Source organism: Salvia splendens, chromosome 12 (genome assembly GCF_004379255.2).
Source record: "Salvia splendens isolate huo1 chromosome 12, SspV2, whole genome shotgun sequence".
Taxonomy (NCBI): Eukaryota; Viridiplantae; Streptophyta; class Magnoliopsida; order Lamiales; family Lamiaceae; genus Salvia; species Salvia splendens.
Genome location: NC_056043.1, coordinates 27,091,202 through 27,114,442, shown reverse-complemented (window position 1 = coordinate 27,114,442; position 23,241 = coordinate 27,091,202). Strand labels below are relative to the sequence as shown.

The 23,241-nt window shown below is 38.1% G+C and overlaps 1 protein-coding gene, 1 long non-coding RNA gene, 1 other non-coding gene and 1 pseudogene across 3 annotated transcripts; 3 read left to right on the top strand and 1 right to left on the bottom strand.

The window, feature by feature from the left end:
* The first annotated feature begins 521 nt into the window (after positions 1 to 521).
* LOC121758286 (pleiotropic drug resistance protein 3-like) lies at positions 522 to 9,068 on the top strand. The gene is made up of 24 exons (XM_042153698.1): positions 522 to 910; positions 1,018 to 1,141; positions 1,797 to 1,882; positions 2,691 to 2,775; positions 3,059 to 3,218; positions 3,293 to 3,369; positions 3,678 to 3,731; positions 3,816 to 3,906; positions 4,054 to 4,355; positions 4,437 to 4,718; positions 4,830 to 5,143; positions 5,308 to 5,468; positions 5,578 to 5,681; positions 5,808 to 5,961; positions 6,030 to 6,167; positions 6,276 to 6,349; positions 6,451 to 6,783; positions 6,880 to 7,170; positions 7,253 to 7,336; positions 7,424 to 7,557; positions 7,708 to 7,935; positions 8,136 to 8,307; positions 8,383 to 8,637; positions 8,710 to 9,068. Exons 1-24 carry the CDS (start codon positions 561 to 563, stop codon positions 8,974 to 8,976), a joined length of 4,320 nt encoding a protein of 1,439 aa, XP_042009632.1. The 5' UTR covers positions 522 to 560; the 3' UTR covers positions 8,977 to 9,068.
* Positions 9,069 to 9,827: 759 nt separating this feature from the next.
* Positions 9,828 to 11,301, top strand: LOC121757224. The gene is made up of 3 exons (XR_006041184.1): positions 9,828 to 10,571; positions 10,850 to 10,879; positions 11,241 to 11,301. It is a non-coding gene; the product is annotated as an uncharacterized LOC121757224 (long non-coding RNA).
* A 1,529-nt stretch (positions 11,302 to 12,830) lies between these two features.
* Positions 12,831 to 12,942, top strand: LOC121759797. Its single transcript, XR_006041741.1, has one exon. It is a non-coding gene; the product is annotated as a U6atac minor spliceosomal RNA (small nuclear RNA).
* A 208-nt stretch (positions 12,943 to 13,150) lies between these two features.
* LOC121759639 lies at positions 13,151 to 15,475 on the bottom strand (annotated as a pseudogene).
* Between the last annotated feature and the right edge of the window lie 7,766 nt (positions 15,476 to 23,241).

Genomic DNA, 23,241 nt, shown 5'->3' with positions numbered 1-23,241 from the left:
TAAATGTCAGTACAGTAGTCTTCATGAACAACGTATTTAACTATTTATAATCAAATCGCCTTGCCTTCCCCACAATAGATTTAAATATTGTCCTCTACAAATATCAAATCAAGAAATTCGGATAGTCTCCGATTTACTCGTTATACATGATTTAATATACACGATCATTTCATCCCGAAATCAGTCTCAACACTTTTGATCTCACACATAAACTATTCTACCACCAGATTGGTTTTTATAAACAAACAGAAATTTAAAAATAACATGAATGCACTCAAATTTGCAAAATCTTTGATTTGGAACATTAATTACTCTACCGCAATAGTTTAAGTTGAGTAATTCGATGTTCGTTGACAATGGCGGCGAGCATGATGCATTGCCTTACCTCACGATAGTCTCAGGTCCCCATCAAGCCTACCCCTACCCCTACCACCCCCCTCCCAGGGATGTAACACAACGGAAAAAGTGTGTATTTAAACATTTTCAACTACGGCAAAAGGCCAGTAACGGATTCTCCCACGTTTCCTGTTCCACAACAAATGCAAGCTTAGAGAGAGGAAATGGATAACTTCATTGGCGGGGACGAGATCGAGTCGTTCAGGAACGAGCTCTCCGAGATAGGCAGAAGCTTCAGATCGTCAATCCGCCGCCACTCATCGAGCTTTCGCAACGATTCCACCTTGAGCTCTGTAATCGCCGATGAAGTAGTCTCTCAGTGGGCGGAGATTGAAAGACTGCCGACGTATGATCGATTGAGATCTTCGCTCTTCGATGAAGCCGGAGGTAGAAAGGTGGTTGATGTCACGAAGCTTGGCGCGCCGGAGCGGCACATGTTCATCGAAAAGCTTCTCAAGCACATTGAGCACGATAACCTTCGTCTTCTGCAGAAAATCAGGAAGAGAATGGATAGGTAACATTTGTGTTTGTCAAATTATGCTCTGATTTGGATCGTGTCTATTGCTGAAGGCTGATTGGTCGGTCAACTAATAGTCTTAGATTTTCAAATTTTTGGTGCAGAGTTGGGGTGAAACAGCCTACTATTGAGGTTAGGTACAATAACTTGTGCATAGCTGCCGAGTGTGAGGTTGTTGATGGGAAGCCCCTGCCTACACTTTGGAACTCCTTCAAAAGTTTGGTTTCTGTAAGTAGGCTTAAATTTTATTTTAATGAAAAAAAACAGAACAGTTTGTATCACCGTTTTTTCAATTAGTATATCATAAACTATCGACGCAGACTAACTAATACTCAAGCTATGCAAATCTATCCCTGGAAAGGTTTTTTTCGGTTGCATGAAATGGGTAAGATCATCGTGAACTTCACGCAGACTATAACAAAAAATCTCGGGGATATTCCGAACCATTCTTATCAGCTTTTAGCTACTGCAAAATTATTGGGGGATTGAATTGTGTAGTTCCATGCAGTTTGTGTATTAGTGAATAGTGAGTCAAAGTCGATAGTTCATGACAGCGTTGAAAAAATGACGTTTGGTTGAGGTATAGTATTTGACTTTTTTGCCTAGCTATGATGAGCAGTGAACCACATGAATATTAGGCCTACTGCCAAGTCTTCATGTTGTACCGGGCTTCTACCTGTGATATTCAGCAATACTGCATCTGAACATTCATATTCCTTTGAGAACATGCTAACGTTATTACCATGTTTGCTGGAGCACGTTCAGTCGATTTTAGGCTGTTTATGTGCTTTGGATGTTTCATATCTTCTGCATCAAAATCAGAATGCCTTCAGTTTTCTACTCATATGAACTGTAATTGAAAATATCCACTCTTCTTTTGTAGGATGTCACCAGGCTTCCCTGTATGCCAACACAGGAGGCCCGTGTGGAAATCATAAAGGATGTCAGTGGCATCATCAACCCTGGAAGGTGAAGTGAAAAGGCTTTTCATGCCGTCATATGTTACTAAGATTCTGACGATTCTTACTTGCTTTTCTCTACTGATGCTTCTTTCAAATTCTGCTTAATACTGTATATCCTCAGTGGTTTATCAGTCCATTGCTTCTTACCCTATGCATTTCAGTTTGGATAGTCTTGTTTACAGGGTCCTTCAATGTACCACAACTAAAATATTGAATATGTCAGTTTATAGATTGGTGAACGTTATGCAGATTGTGCAGACACTCCGCCTGATATATTCCCTTTCCTTTTCAAATCATAAAAAATCTGTAAAGTCATAAATGGTTCAATTATTCTTTGCCATTATGTTGTTGTGTGATATACTTGCGACGTTCAGAATCTTACACTTTTCATCTTACTATTGCAAAACTATCCCTACCTCTTATTTGCAACTTCAAGATTGCCAATACGGCCTTTATGTTAACTCCTCTCAAACGCAAAAAGGAGTGTCCATTCGTTTTGGGATTGCTTGATTTAGAGACCATATGCTGATAACAGACTCTTTGCAGCAATAGATATAATAAAAGAAATATATTCGTGATAAATTTCTGATAGACAAAGAGAAACCCATTCATTATTGTCAGGACTTATGTGGTGCTGAGAATGCTCATGACTATCATTTAGAATGAAGTCATAAACTATCTGCTAAATTTTCCAAATATCATCTCAGTGACAAATGCAAACATTCAGATTTATTCATTACAATTGCTGGTTAAGGTAGTCTTGCTTAGTTTAGTTATGGTCTTCCATATCTAATGTTGGTCTCCTTTAAATACAGAATGACTCTATTACTTGGTCCTCCAGGATGTGGAAAGACTACCCTTTTGAAAGCCTTAACAGGAAATTTAGACAAATCGCTTAAGGTAATCTTACTTACTTTTTCCTCCAAAATTTAAAGAACAAGAGATGTTTGAAAGATAAGGTCCAACAAGAAAGAGAATGTGTAGCTTCCATTTCTCGTTAAGTTTGATATAAATGTTCTGAACTTCTCCTTTTAAAATGTGAAATCTCAAAAAATTCAGGAAGAACTTTACTTTTTGTTTGTGTAATTTCTAACCTACTATGGCAATGATGTTCTGAAGGAGATTCATAACTGATGTCAATATCGTCTGGTGTGTTAAAGATAACATGTAAGGATGTCAACAGGTTTCTGGAGATATCTCGTACAATGGATATAAACTTGATGAGTTTGTACCTCAGAAAACATCAGCTTATATAAGCCAAGATGATTTACATATTCCAGAGATGACTGTACGGGAAACACTTGATTTTTCTGCTCGCTGTCAGGGTATTGGTAGCAGAGCAGGTATACTATTTAAATGAGGAAACTCGGATTTCATTTTATAATTAGTTGTTCTGATATGCTGTTTTCTTCTAAAGAAATTATGGCTGAGGTTAGCAGAAAGGAGAAAGAAGCCAAAATTGTTCCTGATCCAGAAGTGGACACTTACATGAAGGTACATAATAAGAGCTCATATTGCAACTTTCCTTGATTTGTTAACTGGACCTTGATATCAATCTTCAGAGCGAATTGTTTAGGCTAGCTTCTTTCTATAGGACCACTAAGACCCGGAAATAAATATTTAAAATTCAAGTAAAGAAAAATTAAGAATGTGAGCTTAAAATGTTCCCAAGAACATTGATCCCAAACACCAATACTGGATTACGTTCCAGTTTACAACATTTGAATATAAAATCTTTTAATCTATCTTTTGAGTTTTTAGGTTTCATGTTGCTATGTCCTGATATCGGCATCTTTGTGCAGGCAATTTCTGTGGAAGGACAAAGGACTTCTCTTCAAACTAACTACATTTTGAAAGTATTTGATCTAGCTTTATTAATCTATCTTTTTGATATCTTTATTGGTGCAATTAATTGTCTTTGACAATTTTCATATTCTTAGATTCTTGGTCTTGATATATGTGCTGATACACTCTTTGGAGATGCCATGAGAAGAGGAATATCTGGTGGCCAGAAGAAGAGACTTACTACAGGTAAATTTGATGCCAATACATTTTATATTTTCTATGATAACAAATGATGCTTAAGGATTATCAAATTGAAAACATTTTTTGTATCCTAAAAATTAGTTATTGCTGTGTGTATATATTTCAGTAGTTAAGATGAACAGTATCATGCAGGTGAGATGATAGTTGGACCAACAAAAGCCTTATTTATGGATGAAATCTCGAATGGTCTAGACAGCTCAACCACATATCAGATAGTTTGTTGTCTTCAACAACTTGCACACATCTCAGATGCTACAATAGTTGTTTCTCTTCTCCAGCCTGCACCAGAAACATTTGATCTCTTTGATGACGTAATTTTGATGGGTGAGGGAAAAATTGTTTATCATGGACCTCGAAATGATGTCTTAGAGTTCTTTAGAAATTGCGGATTTGGGTGCCCTGAGAGGAAAGGAGTGGCTGATTTTCTCCAGGAGGTAAGTGCATCAGAAAGTGCTACAAAAGTTTATCTTTTGCCTGATAAGATACAACAATGAACTATTGACTGGTCTTCCCAGGTTATTTCTAAGAAAGATCAAGAACAATACTGGCTGGAGACACGACAACCTTACACTTATGTGTCAGTTGATATGTTCGCGGCGAAATTTAAGGAATCTGCGCATGGAAAGAATCTTACTAAGGAACTTTCTGTACCATTTGATAAGTCGAATAGCCACAAGAGTGCTATTAGTTTTAGTGTGTACTCTCTGTCCAGATGGACTCTTTTCAGAGCTTGTATGTCGAGAGAGTTTCTTCTGATGAAACGAAATGCTTTTATGTATGTTTTCAAAACAGCTCAGGTTAGCCAAACTTATTTTCTGATTCTTCCTCTCTTCAAGTGCACTGACAATATCAATTTGCACTTTCTGCCTTAACAGTTGTTAACTTTGTGAAGTATCACTCATTTGCAGCTTGTCTTCATTGCTTCTGTAACAATGACTGTATTCCTGAGGACGCAAATGCATGTTGATCTTGTCCATGCAAATGATTACTTGGGAGCTCTATTTTACACTCTCATTATTCTTCTTATAGATGGAATGCCAGAGCTCTCCATGACTATAGCAAGGCTTCCAGTTTTCTACAAACAAAGGGATTTGAACTTTTACCCTGCATGGGCATATGCGATTCCAGCAACCATCCTGAAAATTCCTATGTCATTGCTGGAAGCTCTAGTCTGGACATGTCTTACTTATTACGTTATTGGTTTTAGCCCTGAGGCTGGGAGGTTAGTAGTGGATGAACGCTTAAAATTCTTACGCTCTGCTTATATTTTCTTGGAGTATGGTTGTCTTTGATTCATAGGACATGACCAGCTCAGCATCAGTAAACAGCTCATCAAGATTAATGCTTAATCTTAAGCTAGCAATACTGACCCTCACCGTTTTACAGGTTCTTTCGCCAGATGATTTTAGTTTTTGCTGTGCACTTGACCTCATCATCTATGTTCCGATTCCTAGCAGCTCTCTTTCGGACTGTAGTTGCGTCTACAACAGCTGGAAGTTTGGCCATACTGTTTGTGATGTTATTCAGTGGCTTTATAATCCCACGGCGTGAGTAATTTCTTAAGCCATAGTAGTACTAATTTAGTATCCTCCATGCATTTATTAGTCGCACAATATTACCTCAAAACACAATGTTCTGAAGAAATGGCTTTTGCAGCATCTATGCCAGTTTGGTTGAAGTGGGCATTTTGGGTTTCTCCTCTTTCATATGGTGAGATAGGCCTTTCATCCAATGAGTTTCATGCTCCGAGATGGCAAAAGGTGGGTGCTTTGTGCGCGTGAACTTCATATGGGTGCTTTTTGATCTAAAATTCTCAACTTGATAATTAATCAAATTCTGACTACCATAATGACGTTCAGTGTTCCATATTTGTCATGTTTTGGTAGGATCTGACTGGAAATACAACCATAGGAAACCAAACACTTGCAAACCGTGGATTAGACTTCAGTAAAGATCTCTTTTGGGTATCCGTGGGTGCCCTTATCGGGCTGTCACTGCTCTTGAACCTTGGTTTTGCATTGGCATTGAGTTACTTAAAACGTACGAACATTACTTAAACATTACAAATGCATGCATGATCTTGTACTAATGAATTCCAAATGCACCAGCTGCTGGTTCTCGTGCTATTATTTCAAGCGACCAACTTTCAAAGCTAAAGGGTAATAGTAAAGAACTGGATAAAAAAGCTAGTATTGAAGGGCATTCCAAAGTTTCTTCTCCTAGAACCAGTGTAAAACCTCATGGAGGTTAGGCATTTTCACCTTTATCTATATCCTATAAAAGTACATTAATCAGAATTGTAAAGACTAGAAATGGTTTGTGTTCTTTCATTGGTTGATGATCTATTTATGCAGACAGAATGATTTTACCCTTTCAACCCTTAAGTATGGTATTCCAAGATGTGCAGTACTACGTGGACACCCCAATGGTAAATCTGGAAACTGATTTACTAGGAAATTTCCTTATCATCAGATATAAAGAGATGGAGTACTAATCTAACTGCTTGTTTTGCTCTCTGCTTCCTTTTAGGCCATGAAAGACCATGGTTACACTCAAAAAAGGCTTCAGATCCTTTGTGATATCACTGGTGCATTCAAGCCTGGTGTTCTCACAGCACTCATGGGTGTCAGTGGGGCTGGGAAAACGACGCTTCTAGACGTACTTTCTGGCAGGAAAACTAGTGGCACCATCGAAGGAGAAATAAAAATTGGAGGGTATCCTAAAGTCCAGAGTACATTTTCTCGGATTTCAGGTTACTGTGAACAAACTGATATACATTCTCCGCAAATTACTGTGCAAGAATCAGTTATTTTTTCTGCATGGCTTCGTCTTGATCCACAAGTTGAGGAAAAAACGAAATATGTACGATAACATGTCCTGAAGCTACAAACTTTCAAGTTTTAGTAGCAATTTCCCCATCAGTATAATATACCATAATTTTGTTATGAAATCTAATAGGAATTTGTCAAAGAAGTCCTTGAAACCATTGAGCTTGACAGCATCAAAGATTCATTAGTGGGCTTGCCTGGTGTTGATGGTCTGTCAACTGAGCAAAGGAAGCGGCTAACAATAGCTGTTGAACTAGTTGCTAATCCCTCCATTATCTTTATGGATGAACCTACCACTGGACTGGATGCCAGAGCAGCAGCAATTGTTATGCGGGCAGTGAGGAACGTGGCAAATACGGGAAGAACCATTGTGTGCACCATTCACCAGCCGAGTATTGACATTTTTGAAGCATTTGATGAGGTAAACAGCAATGTATATCTTAGTTGGTTATCTCTAGTTTGTTTGATAATCTTGTTTACATGCTAATATATGTTACTTCTAGTTAGTACTATTGAAAGCTGGAGGTCGCATGATCTATTGTGGGCCATTAGGTCATCATTCTTCTGAAGTGATTGAATATTTTGAGGTGTGTCTTCCCTTGCAATTTCCAATGGATGTGTCTTTCTTAGTAGAAAATTCTGTATTAACTTTATGGTTTCAATTTTCATAAAAGGCAATCCCTGGTGTGGAAAAAATCAGAGATAACTACAATCCAGCTGCATGGATGTTGGAAGTCACTTCCACTTCCTCCGAAGCTGAACTTGGCTTAGACTTTACTGAGATTTACAAGAAATCTAGTTTGCATGAGTAAGACCATCATGAATAACATCTTTAATGTAGCTTCAATGAAGCTAGTCATGGAAATTTTTATCCTATCTTGTGATACCTTTCCTCTTTTATTCAATTATCACATCAACTCATCAGGCATGCTCTTTTCTCTCTATTTTTTGGCTTAAGGAGTAACAAAGAGCTTGCAAATAAGCTCAGCGTACCACCTGCTGGATCAAAAGATTTGCATTTCTCAACCCGATACCCGCAAAATGGTTGGGAGCAATTCAAAGCTAGCCTCTGGAAGCAGCACTGGTCTTACTGGAGGAGTCCTAAGTACAACGTGATGCGCTCGCTTCATATGATTTTTGCAGCTTTTCTTTTCGGCCTGGTGTTCTGGAATCAAGGCAAAAAAGTGTAAGTTCCTGCAATACTATAATGGACAAAACTTGATGCCTTTCTGCAATCTTCATAAAATTTTGGTTGAACTGAATTAACCTTTGGAAACTTATTCTTGAGATACTGAGTTCAAACTCAGAGTTTGCTGTCTGTTTGTTGGAAACCTATCTCTTCACATGAAAAGTTTATTTAACATCTTTTGCCTTGTGTGTGAACAGACATAATCAGCAGAGTCTATTCACTCTGCTGGGCTCAATGTACGCCTCCACGCTATTCTGTGGTATAAACAACTCCTCTTCAGTCCTTCCATATGTTAGCACCGAGCGAACTGTTCTCTACAGAGAAAAGTTCGCTGGAATGTATGCTTCGTGGGCTTACTCAGCCGCGCAGGTATGCAGCTCGCCATGCCAAATGTGACCAAAATCACATGTTATCAAAATGTCTGATGAGTATTGATTTCTACAGGTCATTGTCGAGATTCCATATCTGTTTGCACAATCAGTTGTATTCACAGTCATCACATATCCGATGATCGGATACCACTGGACTGCATACAAGGTGTTTTTCTACATTTACACCATGTTCTGCACGCTGCTATACTTCACATACCTCGGAATGCTGCTGATTGCCATAACACCAAGCTTTCCAGTGGCTGCCATTTCGCAGTCGGCCTTTTACACCATGTTCAATCTGTTTGCCGGATTCTTGGTCCCTCACCCGGTTAGTTACTCACTTGTCTCTCCACAACCACAAGCAAGCTTGATTTTGTAATATTATCTGTTTTTGTGGCAGCAAATTCCGAGGTGGTGGATATGGTTTTATTACATGGTTCCGACTTCGTGGTCGTTGAATGGCATGCTTAATTCACAATTTGGTGATATAGAAGAGAAGATCTTGGTGTTTGGAGAGACCAAAACGGTATCAGCCTTTTTGAAGGATTATTTTGGATATCAACACCATCTTCTACCTCTTGTTGCTGTCATGTTGTTGTTCTACCCTATTCTTTTTGCTTCTCTTTTTGGAATTTGTATTTCCAAGTTGAACTTTCAAAGGAGGTAATGTAATCTAATCACACGGCATGCCGTCTCATCTGTGTCATAAGTTATTGTAACAAATTCATATCTCTTATATTTATATAAAGAGTCGGTACGAAGTTTGTAAAAATTTTGGATTTTCTCAAAACATTAGTAAAATGGAAAAATCTGATACTCTCTCAGTGAAATTCTGAATACGTTTCCAAAAACGTGGAGTTGCTTTATGATTTGGTTGAAATGTCGACTTGCTTTCGCATGACCTAGACTTCATAGTCCGATGCACATAACTTCTCCTTCCCACGTAACCCAGAGATCTTGCAGTCCGATTCGCGTCATCCATAATTCTTGCTCGACCCACTCATCAAGATGTGCAGTGCAGGGACAAAAAATTCCTTAGTCTACATACCAACTTCACAATATGAATTCATGTTATTAATTGGACATAATAACTCGTTGCTAATTTAGTAGTATGTCTACTATGAAATTTTCTCATTGCAGAAAAAAAGTAAAATGTGGTAGTACAAATATTCAGATTTGGCTGAAGCTTAAATGATCGAGAAATTGACTGAAGGATATACACTGACATTCAACGGCATTTAGTGCAGCCAACTAAGTTTCAAAGGTTAAACAGCAAATTGAGTTATAATTGAGCAAAAAAAGTTATAAATAAATTGATTTATTATTATACTCAACCGTTTTATGGCGTTGATTATGCACTTTGATTAAATTAAGTAGCAATCCCAACCCCTGTTTTAAACTGAACCGGCGATCAATTTTGAATACGTAAACTGAACAGTCTGGACCGGGAACCGGTTTAAGCAATTTTTTTTTAAATTTAAATTTGTTCCACTTTTTGAATTGCTACGTAGGTTGAGGTTGTGTGAAGAGAACTCACTCCAAAGCCGCTTTCTCTCCTCACGATCAGCGCTCCTCACCGCCGTCGACTCGCCATCGCATACACAGATTGCTCTCCTGCATACCCCTCTCTAAAGTCGTACGCCTCTTCCTGTCTCTTCTTTTTTGATTACATATAAATGTGGCTTCCATCTATTTTTCTTTCCTTCATAATGTATATGTACGTCGACCAGTCTTTGAAAATGCAGGGGGTAATGCCAAATTTGTATTTTTCTGTTCTTCTATTCGATCGATTTTATTTTTGGTAGGTTTTGGTGCTGTATTATTTTAGGAAGACAAACTGATAACTATGGTGCTAATTAGCTTAACTATGCTAATTTTATTGATAAATTCACCGCTTGGTTACATAACCATCGCTGTCCCAGTTTCAAATTCATCCATCCACCACAATTATTTGTCATTTACACAAACAGCTTATGTGCATTGAACGTCCAGTTCGTATTGTTTTACTTGAGCAATTAATTGAACATCTTCAGTCATCCAACAGCCACTTTATCATTCCTGTGGTAAAGCTATGTTTCATATGCACCTATATTATCAAACGCATTTGGTGATTCCGCCTTTCACTTCGTATCATAAAATATTATTGGAGCGGTTTGTATTATTAGAAGACCTGCGTATGGTTATTGACAATGAGATGTGCTGATAGAATGCTTCATGAAAATTGGTTCACGAGCTGGAAGATCTTCCTTTGTTGTAGACCGGGTTGGTGATAATTTGTTAGTTTTAGTTTTTCATTTTTGGGGAGGGTTTACATTTAAATTTCTCAAGTTCCTATTGCGTTGAATTAGATAAATTGTTTTTCAAGTTCCTATAATACAATTGATTTGGAATAGTCAAATATGGCAATTTGCTCTTTCTTGACAAACAAAGAACTCAATATATCATAGTGGGCTAAAAAGTGGGAAATATTGTAGTAGTATATGATTGTATGTGGTTGATGGACCTGATATTCTTATATGTGGTTGTGTTTGTGTTTGCAGGGAACAAGAGAATGAAAGTCAAGATTATACGTATCCTACATAAGCGTATTATATTTTTACATGCATATCGGGAAATTGTCTGAGTACTTTTCCTTGGTAGGTACTAGGTAGAATAATCCAATGGTTGTGTAGGTACGATTCTGTGTGGTTTTCGATAAATAAACTAATTTTATTTTCTAAATATGCACATTATTGATTATATGGCGGATGCAATGTAGCAAACATATTTTTCTTTAGGGCGTGCTATAAGCCTGTTTGTCCTTGACCCTATTGTTTGTGAATTCTGCTGGGCCTGATGGACAGAGTATGTATCTTATCCTCTTAGTACAGCCAGTTTCCTTGTGAAATTTATTTCAAGAAGCTGAAAATATGTTCTTTTTGGAACTTCCAGATGGCATGCTGTTGCTTCTTGGACATGGGATGCCCAAGACGAGACTTGTGGTATTTGTAGGATGGCATTTGATGGTTGTTGCCCTGATTGTAAACTCCCAGGAGATGACTGCCCCCTAAGTAAGTTTTTTTAAACATTTCTTGCTTGTTGTTTGTCTTATCTTTTTATTCCTTCCATTTTTAGTGGTTATCCCCTGTTTTTGGCATGTTAAAAGCTTACTCATATGATTATTATGTCAATTGCAATATTACATATAGTAAGTGAAATCCATTAGTTTCTCAGTTCCGTCAGGTAAGCTTGAATACCTAATTGCCTATCCACCATCGAGGTCCTATTTTACTTTTGATCTATTCACTTATTTATCGCATGTCAAAAGTAGTATGATCTACACAGATAAACTAGTTAACAAAAATGAACTTGGTGTCAACTGTCAAACACTAGTCTCAGGGCATGTTTCAATCATAGAGAATTCCAACTGATGGATTTCACCAACTGCTTATTTAGGACTTTTGGAGCTGACAAAACCTGCTACTTTGGTTTAATAGGTTGACAGAGCCTGCTACGTTGGGTCATAAAAATATTACATAGAATAAACTATGCAACTGAATGAATGTTATTTGGTATAATAGGTTGGGATACTTTATAAGTTTGGCTAGTCTTGGTTGCTGTAATGAACTAAGTGACTGTAGGTTTACTTGCTCAGTAGGGAAGCATATTGTTGCCATTGAATATATACAAATATGAATTACGACTAAGGTTTCCATTAGGCCACCCACTCTACTTTTTACGGCCTTAGTGCTTTCCTCCGTTCCATCTCTGAGCTCTTTCCTGTCCTCTCTCCCTCTAACCCCCTTCATCCTATTATCTTATTACTCAAACCACCATTGCATGATAAATTTAGACCGATGAAAATCATTCGAAGTTGCAGAAAATTGCTGACCCCTTCTTATTGTTCTTGATGTCCTTTATCTTGTGCTGACCTGCCAGAAACTTCTGCTAGAAAATCAAGTCCTCGCTTGTAATGAAAATCTTGTACTACTATCTTTTTTAGTCTTGTCATTCTTTGGGTTAGAGTGAAAGATCTATTATAGCTGGTTTTTCAATTTATGACTTTGTGAGAAACTATGGTTATTGATGTTCGAATAATGATTTCCGAAGCCATTCATATTTTCATTGTCTTTGAATTTCACTATATTGCACTCACTTTCTTTATGAATCTATGTTAGAATAGCCACTATCTAATCCATACACAAATTTATGTTGCAGTTTGGGGTTCTTGCAATCACGCATTCCATCTTCACTGCATCTTGAAATGGGTGAATTCACAAACTTCACAAGCACATTGTCCCATGTGTCGTAGAGAATGGCAATTCAAGGAATAATTCTTGTTCATTTCTATACATATGTAGTTATATGTATGTCTCAACTCAAGAGCTGTGTTTTACAAATGGCAAATTTTGTCGGGCTCAATCGAAATTGCGAATCTAATCATGTTTGTTGCGGTGGGAATATTGTAAATCCAAACCATTCCATTCTTGATGTATCTCATTCTTTTTGGTTTATTTACTGTTACACCCTGAGCTTATATTCGTGTTCGTAGAAAGGAGAGATGGTTGGTATCTCCCCTGACAGGGACGGGAACAGCCTTCAGGCTTTACTTGGTTAAGGCTTACCACTTCGGTGGATCTTATAAGGACTTCGACTTCTATATGCCATTGTTGTTGGTTTGCACTTTGCACTAATTAAATAAGTAATTACTTTTTCATGAACCAATTAACTCATCTTCAATACAACAGAAATACTACTAAATTAAGACTATAATTCATTCAATTAATGAAAGCATATGCAACGAACGTCATCAGAGAGCACTGAAACTACGATGCATAGCAAGAAAAAAGATAAAACTAAAATTTAAAAATCGCAAACAATTCATCGATTGATATGAGAAATTCCAATAGCTGATTCCATAGTAACATTACTCAAACATGTATCTTACATACTGCTACACCACATTAATTAATTCCATAACATGTATCTTTGGCTCAAACCAGACTACAAAAGAAGCTTAAAAAAAACCAAAAAACAATAAAGCATCAAACAAGAAGATGCACCACTTGAGGTGAAAAGCCATTAGCAACAAGAGCAGTATAATTCAATGCCTCAACCATATGACAGATTTTCAGTTCTGCCACTGGAGGGGCTTGACGACTTCCCACGTGAAGTCGGGGTCCTCTCTTCCGAAGTGGCCATATGCTGCTGTCTTCAAGAACCTCCCGTTGTTGCCCCTCTTCAAGTCCAAGTTGATGGAGATCATCCCAGGCCTGAAGTCGAACTTCTCCTTCACGATCTCCAGAATCTCCTTGTCGGGGATCTTCCCAGTGCCATAAGAGTCGATAAAGATCGATAGGGGCTCAGGCACACCAATCGCATACGACACTTGCACAATGCACCTCCGTGCAAGCCCACTCGCGACAATACTCTTGGCAGCCTGCCTGACAATGTAAGCACCGCTTCTGTCGACCTTGGTCGGGTCCTTCCCTGAGAAGGCGCCACCACCATGGGCACCCCAGCCACCGTAGGTGTCGATGATGATCTTACGACCAGTGAGACCGGCATCACCATGGGGTCCACCAATAACAAAGCGGCCGGAGGGGTTCAGGTGGAAGATTGTCTTCTCGTCCAAGTACTTCACAGGGATGACGGGCTTGATGACGTGCTCCTTGAGATCCCTTGCAATCTCATCATTTGTAACAGTCTCATCGTGCTGAGTAGAGATGAGAACAGTGTGGACTCTGATCGGAACCATGGCGCCTTTCTGATTGCAGTACTCGACTGTGACTTGGGTCTTTCCATCAGGTCTCAACCAGGGGCATGTACCATCCTTGCGAACCTCAGTGAGACGAGCACCTAATTTGGTGGCAAGCACATGGCTGAGAGGCATTAACTCAGGGGTCTCATCGGTGGCATAACCAAACATGTGTCCCTGGTCACCAGCACCAATATCCTCTGGCCGCTTAGTCAAGTGGCCATGGACACCCTGAGCAATATCCGGGCTCTGCTGCTCAATATTAACAAGAACCTTGCATTTATCAGCATCAAGACCAACATCATCAGAAATAAATCCAATCCTACGACAGGTATCACGCACGATCTTCTCATAGTCTATGTTGGCCTTGGTTGTGATCTCACCAAAGACCATCACCATGTTGGTTTTGGTACAAGTCTCACATGCAACCTTGCTGTCGGGATCTTGCTCGAGGCAGGCATCAAGAACTGCATCAGATATCTGGTCGCAGAGCTTGTCAGGGTGTCCCTCGTTCACACTCTCAGAGGTAAACAAGAACGTCTCCATTTCCTTAACCTGCAAATATAAATCATGAAGAACCCTTGTCGTTACAAAGAATCTGTCACCTATAAAGAAGAATCAAATGGAGCCTAACTGAAGCCACTAAAGGACCACATAAGGAGTCATGAAGATTGAAGAGTCCTTATCTTTACTCGGAAATCAAGTAAAGCCTTAAAGAAGAATCAAATATCAATAAAGAAAGGGCATATCTCGCCAAACAGCATGTGAAAAAGGTAACTATTGCGTAAATCTCAGTTAAACAAAAAGCACAACCGATTCATTGATACAAATGATCAAGATCTATAAATTAAAAAAAAAAAGAGAAGAAGAAAACAAACGATGTTGAAATTTCTTTCGATTCCGTGCTTATTTATGTGAACTGAACATGATTATGCCGCTAATACACGTCACCGCATCAAACCCCAAATTTTATCATGAATCCCTAAATTTAAACATGAAACAACATATGCAAGCCTACTTAAATCACACACACATACAACAAAACATGACGAGCTCACACAGAACAAGATCTCTCATACTGCTCCACGAAAAAGAAATGCATGATAACGAAGAATTTCAAGTGAAAATAACATAAACACTAAAATCATCAGATCGTGTAATCGAACGAAGCAAAATGAGGAAGCAAACAATTCAAAGCAAGAAGCGAAGCACACAAGTAAAATTAGCAATAAATCAAACAAATTGTATGATTGATTTGGGTGAGAATGTGTACCTCAGATAAATTCAACTCAAACAGCAGAGGAGAATGGCGTGGAAGTCTCCGAGCCAGAGGCTGGCCAAATGTTTACGAGTATTGGCGAATTAAGTTGGGGTTATTTATAGGGAGGAATTGGATAGGATGATTGCTTTCAAAATTCTTCTCATATTCTCCGTATAATTATGCAGAGTGTTAAGATTTAGTAATTTTATTATTTTTTTATAGTAGTTGGAATATCAATTGTTTTTGGAGATTTTTTGTAGCACCCATATTATTAGTATGTGTTGACTGAGTTGTGTTAGCAATATTAAAGTAAAACTAAGAGATTTAGTGGTTCAAATAATGTGATTATATTTCAAATTAAAATAATTAGTAAATAAAATTATAGATTATTATTATCAATTTTAGAGTATATGGTAGTTAAGATTAACTAATTTTCTCTCTTCAAAATCATCTCAAAGCTTAAAATTTACGTAACTCTGTCAATTTAATATATTTTTTTTGCAAAAAATATATCAAATTAAAGGTATTTTTATAAGGATTCTAATGAGATTTCAATTGTGTATGTTCCGACGGCGTTCGGATTAGGGATGGCAAATCGTGCCTGTCGGGTCGTTATCGTGTCGACACGATAACGACACGACACGATAACAACAAACACGAACACGATCCGTTAAGAAAACCCCAAACACGAACACGACCTGCTACCCTTAGACACGAACACGACACGTACCATTTCGGGTCAACACGTACATGAGATGACACGATAACAACTCGATAACAACACGACCTGATAACGGTTAAACCTATTAAAAACATCCAATTGCTAATTACAAAATCTGATCTAAACATAAAAGCATCAATAATTTCTTAGTAACAAAATCCAACAAAAATCCAACAAAAATCCAAAAATAATTCAACAAAAATGAAAATAATAAGAATTAATAATATTATAATATTATTTCTTAACGGATAACACAAACCCCACACGAACACGACACGAACACGACATGAAATTTTCGTGTCCTTAACGGGTCGAACACGACACGAACACGACATGAAATTTTCGTGTCCTTAACGGGTCGACCCGATAAGGGCACGAACCCAATAAGCTCTGACCCAAACCCATTAATTTCGTGCCGGTTCGTGTCGTGTTATCGTGTCGTGTCAAAAATTGACAGCCCTAGTTCGGATGATGAAATTTGATAATTTTTATTTCAGTTTTCGTATATGTTGATAAACAGATTTTTTATCAATAAATGCATCAAAAAATTTCAATATAATGCATGTAAAATATCAATAAAAATGTGTTGATATTTTCGTGTACTTTGTTGAAATGCTCATGTCATTGTATGTTGATATCAAACAAACCACGAAAATTATGATATGATAACATAATGACGATCTTACCTATTTGTGATATTTTATCTATTATTTATTGAAATTAGTGAGGTTTAATCTCATTCACTCATCTCAAAATCTAAAGGTGCAAATACGGTCTTAGTTTTGAATTATGATGCTATAAGAAATATAAGAGGACCATGTGATGAATTAATTACTTTTATTATTCTCTCATATGGGTTCTCTTGCTCTCTCTTCAACTCTCTTTTTTTTAATTAATCTCTTCGATTATCAACTATGTTCGTCGTGCTGTCAAGCTCTTTTCATGCCATTGGTGTTCTGGTGTTAACTCCGTAAGATGGATTTTATATATTCAAGAATATTTTGATTACTTCGAGTTATCTTATACCGACCGGCTGTTCTTCGTAAAGAGATTTTTTTAACCATCCAACATCCATATGGTTCTATGAATATCTAAGCTCAAATCTTCACCGAGATGACGTAGGCAGTTGTGTATTTGGCAAAAACAAACGTCAAGTCAGATCCATCATCGAAGAGACGGTCAATACAACGACGAATCGCCTCAAGCATTGAAGGAGGAAACGAATATGATGGAAACCATATGTCCTCAAAAATTTCATAGCCAAAATTCTATGTTGTTGTCATTGATTATGTTGCTAAAGAGATCTCTCTTCACTCGGTGGAGTCAATCCCTAAATTCCCAACAAAAAGACGAGACAGAAGATTTTATTTTTGTGACTTACCCCTTGACGGCAAGGTGGATTTCAAACCGTGGGAAGTGGGGAGTTAATAGGTACCTGGACTTTTACTTTGTTCTAGAAATGAGCTGATATTCTTCGTATAATTGTTTAGCTTATTTTATGATTTATTGTTATAGTTATTAAGATTTAATTTACTTTTTAGAATTTAATTTGTTTTTCTAATTTATAATAGAAATTTTTGCACCACACATTATAAGTATTAATATATGTGGAGTCTTTTTTATCAATATTAAGAATTAATTAATTTTATCAGTCTCTCCCGTCGATTCTCCCTTCTAGAGAAACCTCTTGCTTTCTCTTATTAATTTCTCCGATAATACCTATCATAGGATCTCCAAAATTTAGTTTCAAAATTGATTCTCTCCGGTTGGCGTGTTTGTTGGTAATTGGTATAGGATGGCCAAAATTTAGTTAAAAAATTTAGGTTGTAGGAATAGGAATATAGGATGACCAAAACTTAGTTTGAATATTGAAAATTTAATTTTAATATAGGAATAGGAATAGGAATATAGGATGACCAAAATTTAGTTTGAAAATTGATTCATGCTGACATTTAATTTGGTGGGTCTGTTTGTGTTGTGTAGCTAGCTAGGTAGACGATTTTATTAATCCTGGCAATTGATTTTTACGGTTTGGATTTAGTCTAGTTGATATTCAAGACAACTCATTTTATTTATTGATAAGAAGTGGACGTTCAAAGTCAAATTTAAAAATTGATTCAGGTGACATTGACAAGTTGGGGTGTGTGTGTGTTTGTGTAGATACATAGGTAGACTGATATTTTAATTGTTGATTAATCGTATGACTTTTAGTTCTTCATATTTTAATACCTTACCAATATATACCGTTTTGTATCAATTAATAGTATTTTTCATGACCATCCACTATTTTTTATGTGGTAAGTTGATAGGGGAAAATTATTTGAATAACTGAATATAAACTTCTCACTATATATGAAAGAATAAAGCCGTGCTTGTTTTTTTGTGATCAGCCACTATTTTTTTATTTGGTGTGAATAGGATATCAACTCCAAATGTGAATCAAGTCTTGCCTGTTTGGTGTGACTTAATTTTTTATGTGTGATTCTAGGAAATTAAAGATAAAACTAGGAACTGTAAAATTGAGATTTTCTTTAGTCGACAAATATAAACATGACAAACTGGTAGTTAATAATAAAATGAGATTTCCGATGGGAGACAAAATGGAAATTCCAAAATACTCGATATATGAAAATCGATAGTTATATATATTCCCTTCATTTTAATTTTAAATTAAGTTATTCGTAGAATTTTATACTATCTTTTTTTTTACTTGGAATAAATCTATGGAATTGATATAATTAGGAATCAACATAATCAAAATGCGGATATATCAAAATAGGAGATACCAAGTTAGTAAATCAGGTGAAGTTACAATTTAGTAATTTAGAGAGTTGTAGATCCTATCTCTTTTACATTTGCTAAAATACATCATCACAATTAAATGTATAATTGGGGGGTTGCCGACACTTTAGCAATTCATAGTGTTTGCATGGGGCATTTAATTATTAAATTTATTTGATTTGAATTGAATTGAATATGTACATCGTCACCGCAATGAGGATACTATTTATTCAATGCGAAAAAAATGAAACATTTAATCATTAAAATTTAATATTGTTGAAAGGTGTGTTAATTATGGAGCCTAAAATATCTCCTACCATGTTTAGGATTTGTTTCTTTGAAGTATATTTCCTTGTGATAGATTTATTCCTTAAAAGATATTTCCTTATGGAATATGTTTCCTAGTTTGACTAGAATTAGGGCTCTCTAGTTGCTTATAAATAGAGGTGCTCCCTCATTGTTAAATCATCCTGAAATTATATAGTGAAATCCCTGGCTTGGCATCGCCCCCAGACGTAGATACACATTGTATCGAACTGGGTAAACAACTTCTTGTGTTCATTCTCTTTCATATTCGTGATTGCATGTGTTTATTTCTCAACAACTGGTATCAAGAGCCTAGGGTTTAAGAGGCAGAAATCACGATGGGGATCGACGAGAAAATTGCTGTAGAGAAGTTCGATGGATCTGATTTCGGATTTTGGAAGATGCAGATTGAGGATTACCTGTACGGTAAAGATCTCTGGAAGCCTTTAAAAACCAAACCCGAAAAGATGGAACATGAGGAGTGGGAGCTGCTGGACAGAAAAGCGATGAGCGCGATTAGGCTATCGTTGTCCAAGGATGTGGCTTATCACACGACTGCAGCAAAGTCGACAAAGGAGATGATAAAGATCTTGGAGGACATGTATCACAAACCATCAACGGCAAACAAGGTACATCTGATTAGACGATTGTTTAATTTTAGAATGCAAGAGGGAAAGCTGGTGCAACAACATCTCAACGAGTTCAACATGATTACTTCACAACTGAACTCGGTTAATATAAAATTCGATGATGAAATTCGTGCCCTGATTTTGCTATCGTCTCTGCCTGAGAGTTGGGCTGGCACAGTGACAGCAGTTACTGCTGCAGAGACAAACTTAACAGTTGACAGAGTAAGAGATCTGATGATTGGTGAGGAAGTTCGCCGGAGAGAATCAGGATCTTCTACTTCGGGATCAGCACTGAATACAGAACAGAGAGGCAGATCGAAGGGAAAGCAAAATCGTGGAAGATCAAATTCCAGAGGAAGGAGTCAATCCAAGAAGGATTTGGATAAAGTTAAATGCTGGAATTGTGATGAGTTTGGGCATTTTAGAAATCAATGTGAGGCACCGAAGAAGTACAAGAATAAGGATCAGAAGGACAAGAAGACAGCAAACGCTACCATGTCTGATGACGATGGCGAGGCGTTGGTCTTGAGCGTCAGTAGTCCGATGGAATCGTGGGTATTGGATTCTGGGGCGTCGTTTCACTCCTGCAGCAATGTGGAGATAATGGAAGACTACGTTTCTGGCGATTTTGGGAAGGTACATTGGCTGATGACGAGCCCTTAGATATCGTGGGAAAGGGAAACGTGAAGGTAGTGACGTCCAATGGATCCGTAATAAAACTGAATGGAGTCAGACACATTCCTGGATTGCAGAGAAGTTTGATTTCGATTGGGCAGCTTGATGCAGAAGGGTACACCGTGACGTTTGGCTGCAACAATTGGAAGATTACCAAGGGAGCTATGATAGTAGCTCGAGGTAAGAAGGAGGGTACGTTGTATACCACAACTAACTCCAAAGATTGCATTGATATTGCAAGTGAGGCAAATAATGCAGATTTGTGGCACTGTCGTCTTGGCCACATGAGCGAGAAAGGGATGAAGATAATGTGCTCAAGAGGTTTACTGCCTGGCTTGAAAACTGTTGAAGTTGGCCTGTGCGAGGATTGCGTGTTTGGGAAACAGAAAAGGGTGAGTTTCTCAAGAGCAGGCAGAAAATTGAAGACACAGAAGTTGGAGATGGTCCACACTGATCTATGGGGACCAGCACCTGTGAAGTCCCTAGGAGGCTCTGAATATTATATGACTTTCATCGACGACTCTACTCGAAAGCTATGGGTTTATTTTCTGAAGAGTAAATCCGATGCGTTTGACGCTTTCAGGAAATGGAAAGCCCTTGTTGAAACTGAAACCGGGATGAAGGTGAAGTGTCTAAGATCCGATAATGGAGGAGAATATGAACTTGCAAAGTTCAAGGAATTCTGCGCCGAGAATGGAATCCGCATGGAGAAAACTGTGAAAGGAACTCCACAGCAGAATGGAATCGCAGAGCGCATGAACAGAACGTTGAATGAGCGAGCAAGATGCATGAGGTTGAAAAGTGGATTGCCAAAGAGTTTTTGGGCAGATGCAGTCAACACAGCTACATTCCTAATTAATAGAGGTCCATCAGTTCCCTTGGAGTTTCGGATACCCGAGGAGGTTTGGACAGGAAGATAGGTAAATCTATCTTTCCTACGCATCTTTGGTTGTGTTGCTTATGCTCATGTTAGTTCCGTTGAGAGAAGTAAGTTGGATGCTAAATCTATTAAGTGTACGTTCATTGGTTATGGAGGCGATGAGTTCGGTTATAGACTCTGGGATGAGCAGAACCGTAAGGTTATTCGCAGTAGAGATGTCATCTTCAATGAACATGTATTGTATAAGGATAGATTGGAGGCGTCAAGTCCCAGCAGTTCTGAGCCACAAGTGGTCGAGCTAGACATCTCAAACTCGAGTGGGAGCAAGGAGAGTCAGAATGCTGAAGAGGTGCTTGAAGAAGAACTAAACACTCCACCACCGACTATTCCGCTGCCTAAATCGACTAGAGAGCGACGTGCACCTGATAGGTACTCGCCCTCTAATTTCTATTTGTTACTTACTGATGGTGGTGAGCCCGAGTGTTATGCAGAGGCAGGAGAAGGCCCTGATAAACGAAGGTGGAAAATTGCCATGGATGACGAGTTTGCCTCTCTTCTCCTAAATGGCACATGGGAGCTTGTGGAACTTCCTAAAGGGAAAAAGGCATTGAATTGCAAGTGGGTCTATCGAATCAAAGGTGAAGCTGATGGTAGCAAGCGCTACAAGGCTAGGCTGGTTGTCAAGGGATTTGAGCAACGATACGGTATTGATTATACAGATGTGTTCACTCCTGTTGTGAAACTAACTACTATTCGTTTAGTGTTGAGTATGGTAGTTGCAGAAAATCTATTGTTACATCAGATGGATGTAAAGACGGCATTCCTTCATGGTGATTTGGAGGATGAGTTGTACATGACACAGCCTGAAGGATTCATAGTAAAAGGAATGGAAAACCTTGTATGCAAGTTGAAGAAGAGCTTGTATGGTTTAAAGCAAGCTCCAAAGTAGTGGTACAAGAAGTTTGATGGATTCATGATGGAGATTGGCTATAAAAGATGCTACGCTGACCATTGTTGTTACTACAAGAGGTTTGACAAGAGCTATCTTATTCTGTTATTATATGTTGATGATATGTTGATCGCAGGAGGTGATCAAAAGGAGATGGATAAGTTGAAAAGGCAATTGTCTGAACGATTCTCCATGAAAGATCTTGGAGAGGCTAATCAAATTTTGGGCATGAGAATCGAGCGTGACAAGGCGGCGGGAAAATTGTATCTTTCGCAAGCTGCTTACATTGGTAAGGTTTTGGAAAGATTCAACATGGATAATTCGAAGCCAGTAAGTGTGCCTTTGGGCAGTCACTTTAAGCTGTCGAAGAAGGAGTCGCCGAGTACAAAAGAAGAACGTGCTGAAATGAAGAAAATTCCTTATGCTTCAGCAATTGGCAGTATTATGTATGCAATGGTGTGTACGAGGCCTGATATTGCACAAGCAGTGGGAGTAGTGAGCCGGTTCATGGGTGATCCGGGCAAGCAACATTGGGAAGCAGTTAAATGGATCCTTCGATACTTGAGAGGTACTACAGAAAGCGTCTTATGTTTCAATGGCAAGAATGTCGAGCTGGCAGGTTATGTGGATGCAGACTTGGCGTCCAATGATCTTGATGGGAGAAGAAGCACAACCGGGTATGTATTTACTTATGGTGGTACTGCTATTTCATGGACTTCTAAGTTGCAGAAGACTGTTGCTTTGTCTACTACGGAGGCTGAATATGTAGCTGCGACAGAGGCAAGCAAGGAGATGGTGTGGTTGCAGAGTTTCTTAGATGAACTTGGGAAGGAGAACAAGAGTAGCATACTCTACAGTGATAGTCAGAGTGCTATTTTCTTGGCGAAGAATCCAGCGTTTCATTCTAGGACAAAGCATGTGGAGTTGAAATATCATTACATCCGACACCTAGTTGAGATGAAAATCCTGCAACTTGTGAAGATACTTGGAAGT

Coding starts and splice junctions, on each gene's coding strand:
- LOC121758286 (XM_042153698.1), top strand. CDS start 561: ATGGATAACTTCATTGGCGGGGACGAGATCGAGTCGTTCAGGAACGAG. Junction 5,144..5,307: donor TTTAGCCCTGAGGCTGGGAG/GTTAGTAGTGGA, acceptor ACCGTTTTACAG/GTTCTTTCGCCAGATGATTT. Junction 5,682..5,807: donor ATGCTCCGAGATGGCAAAAG/GTGGGTGCTTTG, acceptor ATGTTTTGGTAG/GATCTGACTGGAAATACAAC.